The sequence below is a fragment of the Macrotis lagotis genome, chromosome 5 (genome assembly GCF_037893015.1).
Source record: "Macrotis lagotis isolate mMagLag1 chromosome 5, bilby.v1.9.chrom.fasta, whole genome shotgun sequence".
Lineage (NCBI taxonomy): Eukaryota > Metazoa > Chordata > Mammalia > Peramelemorphia > Peramelidae > Macrotis > Macrotis lagotis.
This window is the reverse complement of record NC_133662.1, coordinates 210551518-210571131: the sequence shown is the minus strand read 5'-3', so window position 1 is coordinate 210571131 and position 19614 is coordinate 210551518. Positions and strand designations below refer to the sequence as shown.

Here is a 19614-nt window from a genome sequence, read left to right as displayed (position 1 = left end):
GCTAGACATGATGTCCTAAAAGATGAACAAGAAAATTTGCAAAGGATCTTCATAAGTGAATATTTAAATGTTATGGGATGCTTCATCTTTTATCTCCCATATAAAATTTACTATCTTTTAATAAAATAACATAAAATGAAACACTTTCTTTTTCTAAGGTAAAAAAAAAGTATAAAGATCAAGACAGACTGAATAGTAGTTAGAAAATCTGGATTTTAATTGTAGTTCTGCCACCAAGTCACTGTGTGATCTGTGATAAAAACATATGACCTCTTTGGGTCTCAGTTATCTCATCTGACTTGGTAACCTCTAAGGTCTCTTTTAATTCCATAAGCCTAGCACATTTTGAAGACGTATTTAACTCTTGGAGGCTAGCAAAGAAATGCTGTTTTCTAAATTATTGTTTCTTAAAATCACAGATTAAATTTGATTGCAACAAATTTAATTATGGTGAAATATCTATAACCAAAAGATTCCAATAAATACTAGTCAATGGTCCAGTTATCAAGCAACATACAATGAGGCAAGTTTTTTAAGAAAATAAAAGTATTTAGTAGATCTTTTGGATTTTGTTGTAATGGGTTTTGACCTTTCAGTACTGGATAATTTATTTCTATCTCCATTACCTCAATAAAAACCAAAAAAAATTCTTATATCAATCCTTTCTCTCTCTGTTCCCCTCATCCTCCACTGCCCATTGCCCCACACACATATGCCAAAGAGGCATTCTTGAGTAACCTAATTTACAATACTTTGACTCCAGCTAAATAAAGAGAAAGGAGTAAGCACTGGAGTTGAAATGGGAACATGGATTCAAATCCAAGTTTAATACTTGGCACCTGTGTAACATTGGCAACATCAACTATCATTCTATTGACATTACTTTGCTCATCTATAAAACAAGGGAATTGAGCTTAATGGTTTCTCTAAAATTGTGATTTTGTCATTCTATGAGATGTCAAGGAAGCAGACATTCCCTCTAAAAATAATTTATAATATTAAGATTAAAATACTATATAACATATATATATATATGTGGATGAATATAATATGTTATTCCTAATCTTATAAATATATACATAAATATGCACATATGCATATATTACAATATAAATAAGTCTTTATATATGTGTATATTTTTATTATTTACTCATTTTAACTCTTCTTGTTGCCATCTGGGATTTTCTTGCCAAGGATACTGGAGTGATTTGCCATACTCTTCTACAGCTCAATTGACAGTTGAGGAAATTGAGGTAACTGGATTAAGTGACTTGCCTAGAGTCATACAGTTTGTAAGTGTGATACAATTAGATTAGTAAAACAATTTCACAATTTCCTCAATTGTAAAATAAACTGGAGAAGGGCATGGCAAAGAACTCCAGTATCCTTGGTAAGAAGACCTCTGATAGTGTCCCAAAAAGTCAGGCACAACTAAAACAACTGAACAAATACATATAATGTGTATTTCTATAAACACACATATATATGTATGTATACATGTATTCTGCTCTACTCTATGGAGAAGCAGAAATTTGGAAAAGTGGGAATTAGGAAACTTGAATTCTATTCCCAGTCTTGCTACTATTTAGCAAGATGGTAGTGTACAAATCAAAACCTTCTTAGGTTTCAAATTTCTTTTATATAAAACACTGGTGTCAAACAAAATAATCTCTGAGGTCCCTCTAGATAAAATTACGAGTTTGAATTACGAGTTTAAACTCTCTTCCATCAAGACAAAGGAAACACAAATGCATTAAAAGAAACTTCTTAATTTAGGTAGTATTTACTCTGTGAATGATATATAATCTATATGTTATCTATATGTATATATATATACACACACATATATATATATCTAAATTTTCTTTTGAAATTATGTCAAGACCTCAAATTAGAAACATAGATAATTCATACTACATAAACAGCTTCTGGTTAGTATATGGGTTCTTCAAGATTCTAGTTAGCTGAATTGATATTTTTGGAAATCATCTGTTCTTAGAAAGCTTGAGTCCATTGACAACATCAAAATTGTTCTATGTTGAACATCATTCTGAGGGTTCCTCTACTTAAAGCTCAAAATCAATTAACCTAAGGGAAAATGACAGCAACTGTTTCATCTTATACTTGAATAAAAATAACATAAGGGATCATTGATGAGGGCAGTGAAATATCACCCCCCAATTATATCTGTCCTCTTTTCTTCTGTAAATTTTTAAGTGATATATTTGAAGAAGGGAATCTTTCTTTTGGGGTGCAAGAGGGAATGGAATCATAAATCAGGGGTTGCTATTTTGAGTTGTAGTCGAAGCTGGTCCAAACTTTCCTTTAAACTCAGCAACAGAAAATAGCTTCAAAGCAATGTGGCTGAAGAACTCTCACTGATTTCCAACTGGTCAAATAATAATGCTCAGTAACTATATACTTGTGATTGTCATATATATACATACATACATATATATACATATATATGTATATATATATACATATATATATATATATATATATATATATACACATAATATGTTATTAACATTCCTACATCTTCCATTCTGTGGTACGGACAACCTCATCCAAGAATTAACCTTACCTTGATGGGTAGTCCTAATCTATATCCCACATCAACTAATATCCTTGCTCAGAGTGTTCTCAGCAATGGTTTGAGTATATTGTGAGAAAGCTTAGACTTATTCATTTGAATGCAATGAAGAACCATAGCCATTCAGCAAATTTTCTAATTGTGATGGTCCTTGGACACAGTAGCTTAAACAATTTTCCAAGATAATTCCTTTCTGCCATTTTTCTTTTTTTTTCCCTTAAAGGAGGCTACTTCAGAAGCACTATTGAAGGGTTTGTGAATTAGGCTGAGGGAAGCTGAGGTGCATTTTCATGAATTAGAAAATCACCTGGTCTAATGCTTTTCATATGAAAGTGATTGCCTTCTGCCAGAAAAAAGAAGCTCTCTACCCTTTAAGTTGTAAAGAGGCATTCAGAATTGTGGAAACTCACTGCCTGGGGCTGAATCCATGGCAAATCAGACCAAAACATGAGCTTGAAGCAAAAAAGAAAAATATTTTTTTGTCAGGAAAGATTCAGAAAGTTAGGCCTGCTTTAGAAAAATTCAATTGTCTATTGTCAAACCATAGAATGTGTTTAATAGAGTCTAAAAAAGAGAGACAAAATATATGGTCTACATTATCTACATGACATTCACTGGAGGAAATGCTGAGACTTTAGGGATTTCCCTGGTTTCTTCCTACACATTAGCAATATTCAGTGCAGAGTTCTCTTTTGAGGCTATAGGTTTTAAGGAAAGAATTAGCATCAATGTCATACCCCCAGGTATCACCAGAAGGCTGTTTTTGAATCAGTGACCAGATCTCTTAGATGTATGTATTAAAAAAAAAAAAAAAACTTTGAAAAGAGTCACAAGACCTCAATTCTAGTTCCTGATCTGTGAATAATAGGCCTTAGTAAGTACTGTACCTACGTAACAAATCTGTATATAGTTGTACCTAATTTTTTTCATCTGTTCAAATTGGAATGTTAATAAATGACCTGTTTATCTCAGGATCAAATTAAATAATGCATATGGAAATATTCTTACTAGGGGCAGCTAGGTAGGGCAGTGGCTAGAGCATTGACCTTGGAGACAGGAGGACCTGAGTTCAAATTGGGCCTCAGATACTTAATAATTACATAGCTGTGTGACCTTGAAGAACTCACTTAACCCCACTGCCTAGCCAAAAAATAATTATTTTCTTAATAACTAGCATAGTGACTGGCACACAGTGAGTTTTTAAAATTGATGATTGATCGACATTCTGAAAAGTTATATACAAGCAATGTATTTTCAACATTATTTTTATTGGAACTCTGATAGGTGCTACTGCTTATACTATTTGATACTTTAACCCCAGGTCTGTGGGTTTCACTGGCAGAAAGCATCAATGAATATTGGTAATTTTCTCCAATTTATTAAATTTTTCTGAGACTCTGAGATATGTGACTACTCTGGGATCACATCAGAATGTGAATCAAAGAAAAGACTTGGATCCAGTTCTTCCTAATTCTGAGCCTAGATTTCATTTCAAAACTCTGATTTAGACCCTTCACCATTATTTTATTCTGACCTGCATCATCATGAAGAGTTTTATGTATTCCTTCTTACATCTCTGAGATTGTATAGATCCTTGAAGACAGGAATTGTATGATATTAATTTGATTTGATACTTCTCCATAATTGCCATAGTGTAAAATATAGTACAAAACCCAAAGTAACTGCTCAATAAATACATTTTTGGGGGGAGGGATTTAATTGGTTCTCACTATTGCTTCTCTGATTTTTCCCTCCTTCAGAAGGGAAGTTGCTAGAATTCATTCAATGAAACCTCTGCTGAAAGTTGTTCCCACATCCCTCTATTACTCTTTTGGGAACTCTGAAATAAGTCTGCAAATTTTCTACCTTAGCATTTCTTTTGAGGTGTTTTGGGTCATGAAAATTCATCTTGCAGTGCCAGGGACATCAAGGAGAGAAATGTCAAGAAGCCAAGCTTTATCCACTTATAGGTGACATATGAACACCTCTAGAGTTCTTTTTCCCAGGGAGAATCCTAAAGAGCCATCTTTGGTTTGACCAAAGTGGTAATTTTCTATCAGTCCTTTAAATTGAGTTCTATAATCTGGTATAACCTCAGGCTGCTAACTGGCTCTTAGGATAGAGAGTTGTGACTAAAATCAAGAAAACCTGAGTTCAAATGCAGCCTCAGATACTTGCTAGCTGTGTGACTGAGACAAGTCACTTAATCTATTTCCTTTAATCTATTGATGAAGGGCATGGTAAACACTCCAGTATCTTTGCTAAGAAAGCTCCATGAGCAGTTTGGTTGGGGGGGACAAAGAGTCAGACACCACTGAACACCAACAATCTAAAATATTCCAATCCTTAGGAACGTTCTTTTAGATATGCATAGTTCCTATATGCGGTCTGTCCAGGTCATAGAAGAATACTTTTCAAATGAGTAATTAGAGTTAAACTGCATTCTATTCCTAGGAATAGCTAACTAATACCTAGATATCAGCTCACACTTAAAATTTTTTGCATTGACTTCTGTTGTAATTTTGAAATGTTACACACTAATAAAGATTCTTGACTCAAAGACAATCATTGACAAATCAGACATAGAAAAATTCCCTTTTTTTGACTTGAAAATATTTTTGAAGGTATACATTTGGTTTCAATACCTACATTGTTCTCTCAGGTCATGCAGCAAAGTTTTTGGGGGACACAGTGTTAACTAATCCCCAATATTCACTCAATTTTAGGAAAACCATTTTTGAATGTGAAATGCAAGTTACACAAATATGAAATGGATCTGTGATGGCGACCATTGAACATATGATAAGACAGTCCCAAGGAAATCTCACCTGGGACTTTGGTCTCCTTTCTAGATCTTTGGCCAACAGAACCTAAGATGAATGTCATACACAACACAGTCTGACATCAGGCTATACTAGCTCAGTGATTTTATTTCTTCCTTTTTTAACATTATAAAAAATCTAATTAGTAAAAGGGCAATTCAAATTAAACTTTTATTTGGAGGATTGAGAAGCATTAAGGCAATGGAAGACAAAACAAACCCTGCAGCTCTCCGGATGACATGAGCATGATTACTAATAACCCTTGGGCAGGCAAATGATTAACCTTGTTATTTTACTCACGATCTAGGTTTATCTGAGAAACCAGGATAGAGGAAAAATATTTTGAAGCTGCTTGAAAGACAAAATTTATAAGGTCTTGAGCCAGCATCAAATGTTTGCAAATAAAAAAAAAAACATCACTGAATTTTCCTGATGGGTTAATGAATACTTTCTGGTCAAGCTTCTTTTATTTAATATTAGGGACAATTAAATCATTTGGAGGGATTGTTAATTTCAGGGGGAAAAAAACCTCAAGAAAAACATTTGTACCTTAAGTGAATTACTGCTACAAACAACATAGGAAGTTTGCAAACCTGGGTATGGGAAGAGGCAGTGAAAAACATCCCTTGGCCACTATCATCATTAGTTTTTGTTTGCTGAGGCTAAATAACATCATGCTGGTCTTTTTCTATTTCAAAATAATTTAAGAAAATAATGCACTGCCAGGTTTGTCCAAAGTACTTTATGTTTGGCTTGCCATTCAAAGAATGAATTCTATTTATTTAAAATGGTCAATTTTTATTTTGGAAAAAAGTGTTGTTTTTTTTTTCTTGATAGACCATCTACTGGAGTTTAAGATACAGTCTCTAAACTCTGACTCATCTGCCACCAGCAGGTTTCTGAGGTGATAATCACCCACACAAAGCTATTTGCACATCAGGCCAATCCTTCCCATATCTAATTATATACTTTATAACATACTGTTTAGCATAATTAGTGAAATTATGCTTACAGGACTAAGGAGCAGCTAATATGGGTTAGAAGGCAGTGATTAGCTTTAACACTAGAAAACCAATACAAACTATTAATTAGATCATCAGTTACAACAAATGAATGTTTTGATAGGACTTTCCTGTTTACAAGTGTTCAGCAAGCATGATATAAATCAAACTTAATTGAATGGTCATCATACTGAGTGAAGAAAAAACACAGATCATAAAGCTCATAGGGTCATGAAATTATTTGGGGATTCATTAATTGCTGACAATATCACCAGTAATCTTTCAGCCATGTGGCCAAAACATGCTGAAAAGACCAGCATTGGAAGTGAGCACTCATGAGATAGTTGACAGCCCTGCAACCTAATTGATAGACAACAGCAGGTACAAATGACCTTAATGGGAAAATTGTTATTTTTTTCAGATGATCAGAAAGGATGACTATTATGTTTTTGCATTTGACCTTCAATTACATCTCAAAAATGCCAGATCTATATTAATATTGCAAAAGATACAAAATTGTCTTTGCATGTATATAAAGTGTACATCTACATATACATTGTATATACATGCACACAGATATATACTTACAATAAATACCCCAATAAATGGAGATATTATTTATTTTTCTTGAGGATATTCTTTGATCACATACTCATAGGTGATACATCTGTTGTGATGGCATCTTCTTTGTAAGTTGGTGAAATTCAGTTTATTGATTCCCTCTTCTGGCTAAAGGGAAAACCCTGGAAAATACTCAAACCTAGATAAAACCAGCCCCTCCCTCTGATTCATTCCCTTAAAACTCCATCCTTATACTTTCTAGCAAAGAGAATTCATTTTCTGGAAATAAATTCCTTATTTTTGAAGAGGAAAGGAAGTCATATCCTCCTATGCCATTTGACCCCCATCTCTGATTCTACAAAGAGGATGACATCAGCATCAAAAAATTTATTCTCTGTTGGATGCTTGGATGAGTGGATTGGATACCTAGAGAGCCAGGTTGCTTAGAGTGGGCGTTGGTCCTATCACAGCAGGAGGTTCTCACATGTTTACCCACAATGAAAAAGATGGGAGATTTTGGAAATATTCATTACACTACAGAGGAGTTGAACTGGATTTGAACTGAAGACTTTGGGAACAAACTGGGTGGAGGGCTTTAATTATCAGGAATTGAATTTTCCTAACTTCTTCTTAATAAAGATTCATAAGCTTTCCAAAGTCGCAACAAACCATCCTTTCAGGTCATCATTGAATACAAAAAGAAAAAAAAAAGAAAAGAAAAAGAAAAAAGAATTCAGATTTCCCATTTAAGTGTTTATCAAAAGGCCAACATCTGCTGATGCTCAGAGATGGTGAATGTGGTGGAGACAGCTTTATGGAGTGTAAAGCAGGCAAATGCAATCCGAGAGCCCATGCAACACACTGACACCAAACAGAAGGAAACAACAGTTTACCTCCCAAGAGCTACTTTTCCATCTCTCCATTTCTGAAAATTTTAACAAGCTTATTACTAGTCCCTATAATAGTTTCAAAGGCCGGCTCCCCTTTCCTATAAAAGCCATGTGCAAATGCAATTGTTAAGGTCTGAAAAGCAGCATAGATTTGTGCATTTGCAGTTAGGCAAAGCAGAAAAATTAAGCTATTAAAAACCAAAGGCTTCCACTCCCAAGTCTGTTGCCATGATGTTTCACCACTTAAGGCTGTGGAAGGAGATGCTTTGGCTTTAAGTTGCTATCTAAATGGATGTGAAACACTATTCCAATTTACAAGTAGGCCAGTTTTGATGACATTTAACATGGTGTCTAATGTTTAACAAACCTGGACCCAGGCCTATTCCCAAGCCTATGCAAACTGGACTGATTTATAAATGGAAAGACCTGATCATGCATTTAAAACTGAAGCATCTATTTGAGCCAAATTATTGGAGTATTTCTTTTCAGGTGGATATGGAGTATTACAAATCTTCACCTGCCATAGCTGATCTGCTCTGTGCACCCCAAAATCTGTGACAAAAAACGAAGTGAAGTCAAGGCAATTGGGGGAGGGGGAGTGGATATCTTTTGCTCAATTACTCTGTGTTTTCAAAACATTTTTTAGAACTTTAATTCTGATCAGCTGTTCAGCTCTTGTACAAGAATTTGTAGACATCAGCAAGCTAGACAGTGTGATATCTATAAAATACATAAGATATTACACTGTAAACCATTTAGATTTTCCCTTAATAAACTCTGCCTTTTGGGAATTGGCCTATATCCATCCTTTTAGATGTAAAAAAATTGAACAATCTGAATCTCTCATGTGAGATCCATGGAGTCCAACAATATATGTTCTGAAACTACAGAGGAGTTTTTGCCAACCCTGTTGGGAGAGGGAGTCAGGGATGGAAATGGGAAGGAAAATTTTCCCTCTCAAGTTTACCACCTGCATGTAAGCTTATGTAAGAAATCCCTTCTAAAAGAATTTCCCACACTTTGACTTCTGATAATTATATCTTAGACTTTGATCCCTTAAAATGTTTAAAAATTATATTTGAATTATCTCCTCATCACCAAAAATAAATATCAATGAAGATAGTGAATTAGTGAATTTTATCAGGATTATTTTAACTATGTGAAATTGACATGTAGATAATTGTATTTTATTTGCTTTGTTTTTATTTTGTTTTTGTTTTGCTTTTCTGCCTTTAGGCATTCAAAAAGAATATTAGGCATAGATCTGGTTTTTTTTCCCTTTAGGCCTCTTCAGTTCTCAAAAGAAGACCACATTTTCAAAATGCATCAAAGTATCAGAGTTCATAACATTTTCCTTTTTTGTCTGATTAATAATAAGTTGGAGGTTTTTACTGGTAGCTGCATAATTCAGATTTTAAAAAAATTAACAATGAATTTTTCTATCTTATTATTGTTACATTTGAAATCCCAATAGCTCAGCTTTGTATCTATTGGCTTGCATTAAGTAACAAAGACAATTTAATTTGTCAAAACAATCTTGACAAAGATAATTTTGTCTGATGATTTTTGACAATGAAAAGTCATTTGTGTGACTGTGTCCTCAAATGAATTTTTATTATATGTGTAAATATCTTGGACTGCCCTTTTCCCTTCTATTTAGATGCTGCACCTAGTGAGGGCAATGATTAAATCTTACTTAATTTTATTCCCCCTCCCTTTCCCCAGTGCCTAAAACAGTGTCTTTGACTTGGATTGATTTGAATTGAATTATTTCATCTGGACTGTCATAAGAACTTTAACCAAAATTTAACTGAGAAAAATAAAACCATTTAAGACTATCTAGAGAAAATAATATCCTGATATCAGAAATGGATGCTGGAAAATAGACCTGAGGAGCTAAACAATAAAGCAAAGCTATCTAGACTTGTTTCATGTTTTTACTTACTACCAATACTGGAAATACTGGGGATGCCTGAGGAGAAAGAAGACAACAATAAAAAAAAAACCCATTAGCCATATATTAATACAGGACTAAAAGAATCATAAATATTTATATCAAGAACATTTTCCTTAGTCCTATTTCCTTATCACATTCAAAATACTGAAAACTAACCTTCTCCCTTCCCCCCAAAAACCCCCCATAGAGGGGAGCCTTTATTTTACTTCTCAAGTACTTGTGCTCTTGAGAAGTGGGAAACCATAAGCTGAAGTTCAGCATCAAACTGCTCTTCCCAGAAGTTAAAAGGGCAGTCCAAATGCCTTTGGGACTTGTGTATTAATACCAAAGAGCCCATTAGGTCAGCAAAGCAGTTACAGAAATAGATTTATTATCTGGTTAAGAGACACAAACCATGTTTGTAAAATGGTAGGGTATATATCCAAATATTTTAACCTGGGTCATAGATTTTTAAAAATAATAACATTATATTATAAATTCCATAGGTCAGCTGTTGAAAGTCATCTGGGGTTTTATTTGATTAACTGCACGTAACCACCATTTTTATTCCACTTTTACTTGTCAGTTACATGGATTAAGCTATGTAATAGAAATTTAATTGAGCAGAAGAATACAAGAATGCATTAGGTTGCTCATATTGATCATCCACTTCATTGATTTTTTTCAGCTCTTACTTTAATTCTCAAGTTGCATTAAGGAGGTGGAACCACTTCAGAGTGTGACTGGACTTGGGATCAGATTTGGACCGAATCTGGTCTTTATGCTGAGTAAAACTCCTGATGAGATAATTTGCTAGTTCAGCAAACTGAACTGAATAATGCCTGTTAACATATCATCTCCACTGAATCTTGATAGCTTGTGGTGCAGCTATAGAGCAAAAAGACATGGAGTCGGGAAGACTTGAATTCAAATTTATATTCAAATTCTTAGTGGTTATGTAAGTTAGGGCAAGTCACTTTACTTCTGTATATAACCAAAAGGTATCCAACCATTCTTTGAAAACATGCAGTGAAGGGAAATCAGCTTCCCAAAGCAGTCATTATATTATTGGAAAACATGGACAAGATATAAGGCAGAAGAATTTAATATTGGATAGCTGAAAAATATCCAAAATTAACATTTTGAAAAACCAGCCCTTATGCCTTACCTAGAGTTCTAATTTTTATTTTTCCCTTTCAACCTAAGGAATGAATTTCTGTTCATTTTGAATGTCCCTTCAAAGTTCAATGCCAATGCATGCAAGCTTTGGGGAATAGATGTTTAATTTCAGCTACTTGGCATATGTACCATCTCTTATGTCCCAATTAAGCTTCAGGTTAATTGTTGACCATTAACTGAAACCAAGTTTGGGTTGGGAAAAAGATTCTTTTCCTAACATCTAAAACCTCCCAGTTGCAGATTTGAACTCCACTATATAAACTAAATTTAGACTTGTATAGATTTCTATGCCAGGCTGCTAATGTCTCCAGCTGATGCCTTGGTAGAATATCTCTGCAGCAGTATGACAGCATGACCTCGTATTGGGTCTTTTGTTTTCCCCTTTGCAAATCCCCTGGTGAGGTATGATTGCAGCATCATAACTCCAGCATCAATGGCCAAAGCTCCAAATTTCCCAGTGATTGAAAATCCTGCTCAGCTGCAAAGAACAGCAAGCCTTTTGCAATCCTTCAAAGGGAAATGGTGTTATGGTGACAGAAATAAACTTTTCATGTGTCTCCCAACTTCTATGGAGTTAGAGGACTATGCATAATGGAAGAAAAAAGTTCTCAAGGTACTTTGTCAGAGCCATTACAGTGCAAAACAGAGCCCTTGCAAGAGCAAGTACTGCAGTGGAATCCTTTATGAAGATGCACAGGTTTTTCATTTCAGGAGGGTTACTGGTGTAGGTAACAAATGCTGATCATTCAGCTTTACAGACCTTACCCATGCAGGGTAAAGATGTATTTGATTATTCCTAATAATTGGCTGTCAAGGACTGTGTCTTATGCCTCTCTTCCAAATTGGGCTTTAATTATAGAATTTTAAGCACCAGAAAGGACCTTAGCATCTGGCCTAATAGCTTCTACTTAGAAAAGGGTAAACCAAGTCCCAGGATCTCATCTAGGATCATGTAATTGGTGGCTGAATCAGAACTACTGAGAAATGTAGAGGGTGGTTAAGAGAGACTGGCATAGTCTATGATCTATACATTACCCATAAGTAGGAACTACATTTAGCCCAGTGTTCTTTCCATAATACCACAATGCATTTCTTTGGAGTGCTCTGTGGGGGTTACTTCATATTCTACTACTGTAAAATGAGAATCACTCAGAAGAGATTAGATTTAAATTGTTCCTTTTAGTACAAATCTTTTTAACATTCTCCCCAAAAGTTACCTTTTTTAAATCCATATTTTGGTTATATGAAAATATATGGTATATCTGGTAAGAACTCAATAGCCCCACTGAATATTAGACTGTAAAAAAGGATCCCTCAGGCAGGAAATAGTTTTCAAATATTTAACAAACCCAAACTTCCCTGGAATGCTTAATAAATCATGTGCTAGTTACACTACACTGGTTCCCTTTACAAATGCCAGACTTTTTTCTGGGTCTCGCACCAGTTAACGTATTAACTTAAATATGCTTCTACTACAATACCTGTTTCACTAAGCAACAAGAATGTAGACCAAGGGTATACAAGAAAATAAATTGTTTAGCTTGACATTGGGGGTGACCATGGAGAATTTTAATCATACTGCATAAGTGAAAGCACCTCAGGAGGGAGATGACCACCACAGCTGATGATAATAATTAATTCCCCATCAGAGATATAGAGAGGTACTTACTGTCTACACTGGGCTCATGGTTTGAATATGACTGAGAGTGACTGAGGCAATTGGGAAGATACAAGAATGCTAGAGTTGAGCATGTTGCTTAAGATCATTTAGTTCAGTTCTGTCTTCAAAAGATGAGTAGACTGAGGCTCAGAGACACCATTAGATTGTAAGATCTTTGAAGGCAAGGACTATCTTTTGACTCTGTTTTGTATTCCCACCCCATAGCAGGGTATTAGGAAGAATCTAATAAATATTTACTGATTAAGTGACTGATAGAAATGTCTTATCCAATTCTACTCTTTGTAATTCAACATGGTGTGCCATTTGCTATTTTAGGTCTTTCCTGCCTGATGCTGATATAGTTCTTATGGAGAAAGTAGGACACAGGTGCCCATGGCTTTGGATCAAAGACTGACTATCACTGACTATCGTATCCTGCAAGCTTCCAGTGCAGACCTATCTTCTTGGATTGAAATGTCACATCAGTTAGCAACATTTGAACACTTTGATCAATTTAAGGATCCCTTCAACTTTTGTTGTTGTTTTTTCAGAATTTACATGGACCCATTTGGGCAGAAATATGGAAGTGCAAATTTTACAAATAAGGGAACAGAGGCAAAGGGGATTAAATGACTTGCCCAAGATAATACAAAGGTCTGAGGTTGCATTTGAACTCAGGTCTTTTTGATTCCAGGTACTTGGGGTTCAGGTGCTCCATTCTCTGCAAGACTTAGCCATTCCCTTCAACTACTTTGTGCCCCAAATAAGGAGGAAAAAGCCACATAATTGATAGAAACATGCAGTTCCTGTTTGATTTGTTTGTTTATTTTTTTACTTTTTGGGCTTTTGCAAGACAAATGGGGTTAAGTGGCTTGCCCAAGGCCATATGGCTAGGTAATTATTAAGTGTCTGAGGCCAGATTTGAACTCAGGTACTTCTGACTCCAGGGCTGGTGCTCTAGCTATTGATTTGTTTTTTTTTAAAGAAACCACTAAGGTTACAGCTAAGGTACTGAAAATGGACTAATGGCTTATGACTAGCCATACTATGGTATCCAAAAACCGTACCAGTAAAAAATGGCAGCAATGGACAAATTCAGTCTTAATGAAGTCAATATGATTGTAGCCTCCAAATAAACACTGTTCGTACAGAAGGAGTGTCATTCTGTTACCAATCACAACTCCCTCTGTGAATCAGTGAATGTTTTAGCAGCTTTCCATCTGGAGGACAGCAAAAGAGATAAAGGCTTTCCATGCTTTAATTTGGGAAACAAAATGATCCCTCTTGAAATAATTAGACAGAAAGACACACTGGGGCCACAGGAAACCAAGATCTTTAAAAAATCTTTCAGAGTTAGGGAGTACAGCGAAAGTATATACCAAGAAGGAATGTGGTCTAGTGGGAAGCTTACAGGACTTGGAGTCAGGAGATCATTATTCACATTCTGCTCAGTGTTGACCAAATTTATTCCCTCCCACTCAATTTCTTTATCTATTAAAAAGAGTAACAGTGCTTATGCAGCCTTACTTATAGGGTTGTTAGAAAGAAAAAATGCGTAACTATTATGGGTCCTAGAGAAGTGAGAGTTATTGTTCCGTTGTATTGTTGTTGTCATCATTATTATCATAACATCCAACAGATTGGCAATGTGAAGGAAAGCTTTTTAAAGTCCTTTAACGTTCAGTGGTCCAAGTCATAGTTTTCTCCTGGGTGAAAATAAAATGACTTGTGCAAGGTGACATAATTTTTAAAAAACAAAAATGGAAACAAATTTGATATATAGACAGATGGTTCATCAAATATAGGAGACAGATACAGAACTGGAACTCAGGGAGAAATTATGGATTTGTTTACAACCTGTTTGATCTTGAGAAAGTCACTTAATTTTATCGGGCTTTATTTTCCTGATTTGGAAGATGAAGAATTTGTACTAGATAGCATCTTGGACTATTCAGCCTTAGAATGATAAAGTTATCTAAATTTGGGAGTCATCTACCAAAAAAAAGTGCTAGAGAAAAAAAATATTTAGAGGACAGGCTTAAGAATAGAGCCTTTGGGAACTCCAAATTAAAGGTGGAGAAAGGTAGTTAATCAGAAAAAGAAATTGAGCAGCAATTGGATGTTTGTATTTTTCATTTTCTAAGAGGATCAAATGACATCACAGGTGATGTCTTGACTTGTGTGTAAATTGAATTTAAGTGAGGCAGAGTTGCTCAAAGTCCTCAGTCTCACTTTTTCAGAATAATCAAAGTCCACTGACTGGTCAAAGTCAGGACAATTAATGGCCCAGGATACAATGGATGATTGACATCTTTGATGTTGGTGGAACTGGACAGACTAGAACAAGTTGTTCCATTGACTATGAAGGTGTCTTCTCTCAGCAAACGAATAGGTAGGAAAAGACTCAGACTAGAATAGTCATAGAAATCAAGGGAGGAAAGAGGAATAAAAAAGGGGGAGGAAATAATAATACAATCTGTATTGAATAAGGAATCGAACAAAGTTATTGAATAAGGAAGTGAGAAGGGATAATGGGGAAATAAGTTTCAGTCCAAACATGAGGTCAGATTATAGATTGCCATGTCTTGAGGAGTGAATAGGTGGTGATGAATAATGAGGAGAGGTAGTGAAATTATGCTTCTCTTCTAAAAAGTATAGCAGAGAAGGGAAGAAGAGCTATGCCTTGAAGACTAGATGGTGACTCGGGGGAGTAAAAATATTTAGAGAGCAAGAAAGGATTGGATAGATGGAGGAGAAATACATGATGGAAAGAGATGGAATGAGAAATAGAGAAAATTCCCAGTGGATATATAGAGTATGAATGGAAGTCTTATCATGATAAAAGAAAAAAGCTACCTTTTATACTGTAGTAAAGAAGACAGTTGAAGACATACAAACACAAGGCTGTGTGGAGGATGGGAGAAGAGAGAGTTTCACAATGCATAGTCTCAATTTTCTCAGGATAGTAAGCAGAGGCATCATCAATTCAGAGAAGGGAGAACCAAGGCATAAATTGGGGCTTGATGAGAGAGGAGAATGTCTGAATAGCTGTTGTAGAGAATGTGATAGGGAGTCATTCAGAGATAAAAAAACAAATAGTCATGTACAAGTTAGGGACTAATTTCTTGTCCTCCCTCCCTAACAAAGTGGTTAAAACTATCAAATGGGATAGAATATGAGAAAAGGTTTTGAATAGTGCATAAATATAAGATATTGTTCCTATACTCCTTTAATCTCTTGTTAAGACATGAAATTTCTATTATAGGTTTAGAACTAAGACCTAAGCCTGAATAGGTATTTATGCTTGGAAATATGGCATATGAGATAACCTGTTTATATCTTAAAAGTATAGTCTCAGAATTTAAAGAACACATAGAGACCCTGAGTCTGATCTCCATATTTTGATCAAGAGAAATTAAGCCACTAATTCAAGTGGACAGAATAATAGAATTTGAGAGTTGAAAGAGGGCCCACACATGAATGGAATCCCTACTTTAATATACTTGGCAAGTCATCATCTATCCTCTCTTGGATGGCCTAGGAGGGGGAATCCATCACTTCTTGAGGCAGCCCATTTCCTTTTTGGATATCCCTAATGGGAATTTTCTGACATGATGTCTAAATCTGCTTTTTTCACAATTTCCACTCATTATTCCTGATTCTTCCATTTGAGAACAAGTAAAACATATTGAATATCCACATTGTATCCAGAGAGACAATATCTAGCACCATCTCAAATCTCTCTACCTTCTGAAGTTAAACAACTATCTATCTTCAGCTGTTGCTCTATGAAGAATCATAATTGTTTTCTTTTGGACACTCCAACATAAAAATGTCATTAAACTGTGGTGCCCAGGATTGAATAAGCTATTTCAGATCAGTTCCTAGAGAAGAATAGTAGAGTGGAATTATCACCAAACTATCTATTTTTGAAAGTGATGCCTCTTTTAATAAAGATAATACCATAATCAGGTACTATCTATTTGTGGCAAAATACACAGCTATGTGGTTTCAGAGTTGAGAGTAGAACACAAGTTTTCTAGGTTTATTTGTACTCAGTTTTTTAATATTACAAATCAATATGATATTTTGATCTTCTACTATGAAGAGCTAATTTACTAAGCTAGAGATAGATGTGATATTCTATTTGGAGGGAGGGGTCCATGTTGCCATTAAAAGAATATTGGCAAATTAGAGGAAATCTGGAAGGCAGTGAACAGGAAAATTGAGAGGGCTGGGCAAAAGAATCCAATGCTTGAACTGATGCTCAGTGAGATGAGCAGAACCAGAAGAATACTGTACACCCTAATAGCAACATGGGAATGATGATCAACCTTAATGGACTTGCTCATACCAACAGGGCAACAATCAGGTACAATTTTGCGATATCTGCAATGGAGAATGCCATCTGTATCCTGAGAATTGTGAAGTTTGAACAAAGACCAAAGACTATTACCTTTAATTTAAAAAAAAATGTTATCTTATTATGTAATTCTGCTACATCTCATACTTTATGTTTCTTCCTTAAGGATATGATTGCTTTCTCATCACATTCAACTTAGATCACTGCATACTATGGGAACGACATAAAGACTAACAAATTGCTCTCTGGGGGGGTGGGGGGAGGGAAGCAAGATTGGGGGAAAATTGTAAAACTCAAATTAAATAAAATCTTTTTAAAATTAAAAAAAAGGAATCCAATATTGTTGATCATTGAAAAGTGAAGACTTTAATGGGCTGTTAAAATTATGAATTTTGGAATTCGAAGGGGTATCAGTGCCAATAATTCATTCCCTTAATTTTATAGATACATGTTACATTAGGTGTCTAATTTACAGTAGAGGAGACTAAGATTCGGAAATTTTCATATTCTTCCTAGTTTTCCCTGTTTCAAGGGTGGCACTCTATCCACTACCCTTCACTGTGTGGCTGAGGGTAATTGCCCACTAGGACACTGCATATTAGATTTCTTCTCTATATAGGCGTTTAAATGAGCTGACACTAAGTTTTTTTTTTTCAACTGTAATATTCTGCAAGTTTCTTCTACTCTACTGAGAAATGAGATATTGTATAGGTCCTTACTGTAATCTTTTCAACATTTTGATCTTCATATTTTAAAAGAGTTTCATGAAAATATTAGGAGTTATAGAGTAGCAGCAAAATGCAGTTGAATACTTAGTATTTGTGTCTTTAAAGTTAAGTAACCTTATGTTGAAAATTACTGACCTCCTCCTAATGATCAATAGATCAGAAGAAAATATGGTTAAATTCCCATTAAAGGGTTTGGCTAAAAAAGAAAAATCATGGTTCCATTATCAAGGGAACAAATATTGAATTGGAAAAAGAAATTGAGGCACAGGTTTTGCAGCCAAAAAAAAGGCCCAGTGGTTACAATTAATTGTTACCAAAATAACAACCCCAAGAATCCCCAAACTGGTGGACTTGACCATTAATTTGTGCTCAGAAGACCTGCCCTTTTCCCATTTGTTAGCACAAATGAGAAATAAGAACATCATTGTGCCCAGAAGGGGATGGCTATTCAATATTCTCCAGAGAGTTTTAAATATTGGGCTGAAAAACTTCAATTAGAAAAGATGTTAGGCATGCAACCACAGGGGGTTTTATCACATGACCCCTTGATAAATCTTGTTGCTTTAGAAGTTTTTGATCCCCAGACACTTAAGGCTTACTGAGTAAACAAATAAATAAATCCACCGGCACCTCCATTCTGAAAAAAAATCAACGTTTGCTCAAAAGAGATTTAACTAAATTAATTCCGTGAGCTGGGTTGTCAGTTTTTCTTGTTCACAAAATGACACAAAATACACTTACAGAGTGGAGAATTTCTGCTTTAACTTGGGAAGATTCATCTTTTCTTGGGATTTCATGTCCCTAAACTTTGCAGTTTATTACTTGGACTATTACTCTTACATTTAATGTAATAAGTTTCCAATTTGTATAATCTGAATTTTTAAATTTAATTTATTATTTTTTAAGGTTTTGATTTTTTCACATCTGCTACTTTGAAGTTGACAATAACATTCTGAGCCTGACCTATTGCTTGTGGGTTTACAACTTCTCATTTAACATCAGCCATCTGCCACCTCACAGTTGCTAAATAGCATCTTTTCATCAAATGGGGCACCTTCTTAAGTATGCTTTTTCTGCCTATTTTAACAGGTGGAACCTCTGGCTTTTGGAGCTAATTGGTCCATTCAGCTGGGCCATTTATTCTGGATAGTACTCTTTTGCTTCCTGGAGCATCTGAATACCCATTTTCCCCATGAATGTATAGTATGGGGATTAAATTACTTGCCCAGCAAGTAGTTGTAACATAAGTTTTGGTGGGTCTCCACAAACACAAGGGCAGGAGAGACTGGCATTTCTAGATCTCCTTTTCCTCCCCAGAGCAGAACAGTCATGTTCTTTATTCAAATATGGTCTTTAAAGATAAGATGGGTGGCTAGGTGGTGCAGTGTATAGATCATTGGCCTTGGAGTCAGGAGTACCTGAGCTCAAATCTGGCCTCAGACACTTAATAATTGCCTGTGTGGCCTTGGATAAGCCACTTAACCCCATTTGCCTTGCAAAAACCTAAAAAATAAAAGATACGATTAAGATTGTAATGTAGCCATAAAAGACTGTGTGTGTGTGTGTGTGTTATGCATGTGTGTGGCTGTGCTTGTTTTGGGGAAGAAGAATCTGATCCTATAATTTTATCTATGTAGTGATCTCCTAGGTTGGAGACTCTTTTTTACTGACATGGCAACTCTTCCTGGGAGGTGTGGTTACGAAATTGGGTCTAAAGAACAGTCAGTTATATCACTGGGTTTATTTAGGCTGTAGTTTAGTTTGGGGGTGAAGGCAGGAATGTGAGGAGTAAGTCTGCCTTTAATTTCACTAACACAGGAACTGAAACTTGTGAGTAAGAAAAGAGTTCATATAGACCAGGGACTCTTAGCCCTAGGT

At 35.3% G+C, this 19614-nt stretch overlaps 1 protein-coding gene across 4 annotated transcripts in view; it reads right to left on the bottom strand.

The window, feature by feature from the left end:
- NTNG1 (netrin G1) overlaps positions 1-19614 on the bottom strand; it is a 460778-nt gene that overhangs the window by 85145 nt on the left and 356019 nt on the right. For all 4 annotated transcript variants that reach the window (XM_074188305.1, XM_074188307.1, XM_074188304.1 and 1 more), the window contains exon 5: positions 9816-9842. In XM_074188305.1, the coding sequence (XP_074044406.1) occupies positions 9816-9842 (27 nt within the window). The remainder of the gene's footprint in view (positions 1-9815; positions 9843-19614) is intronic.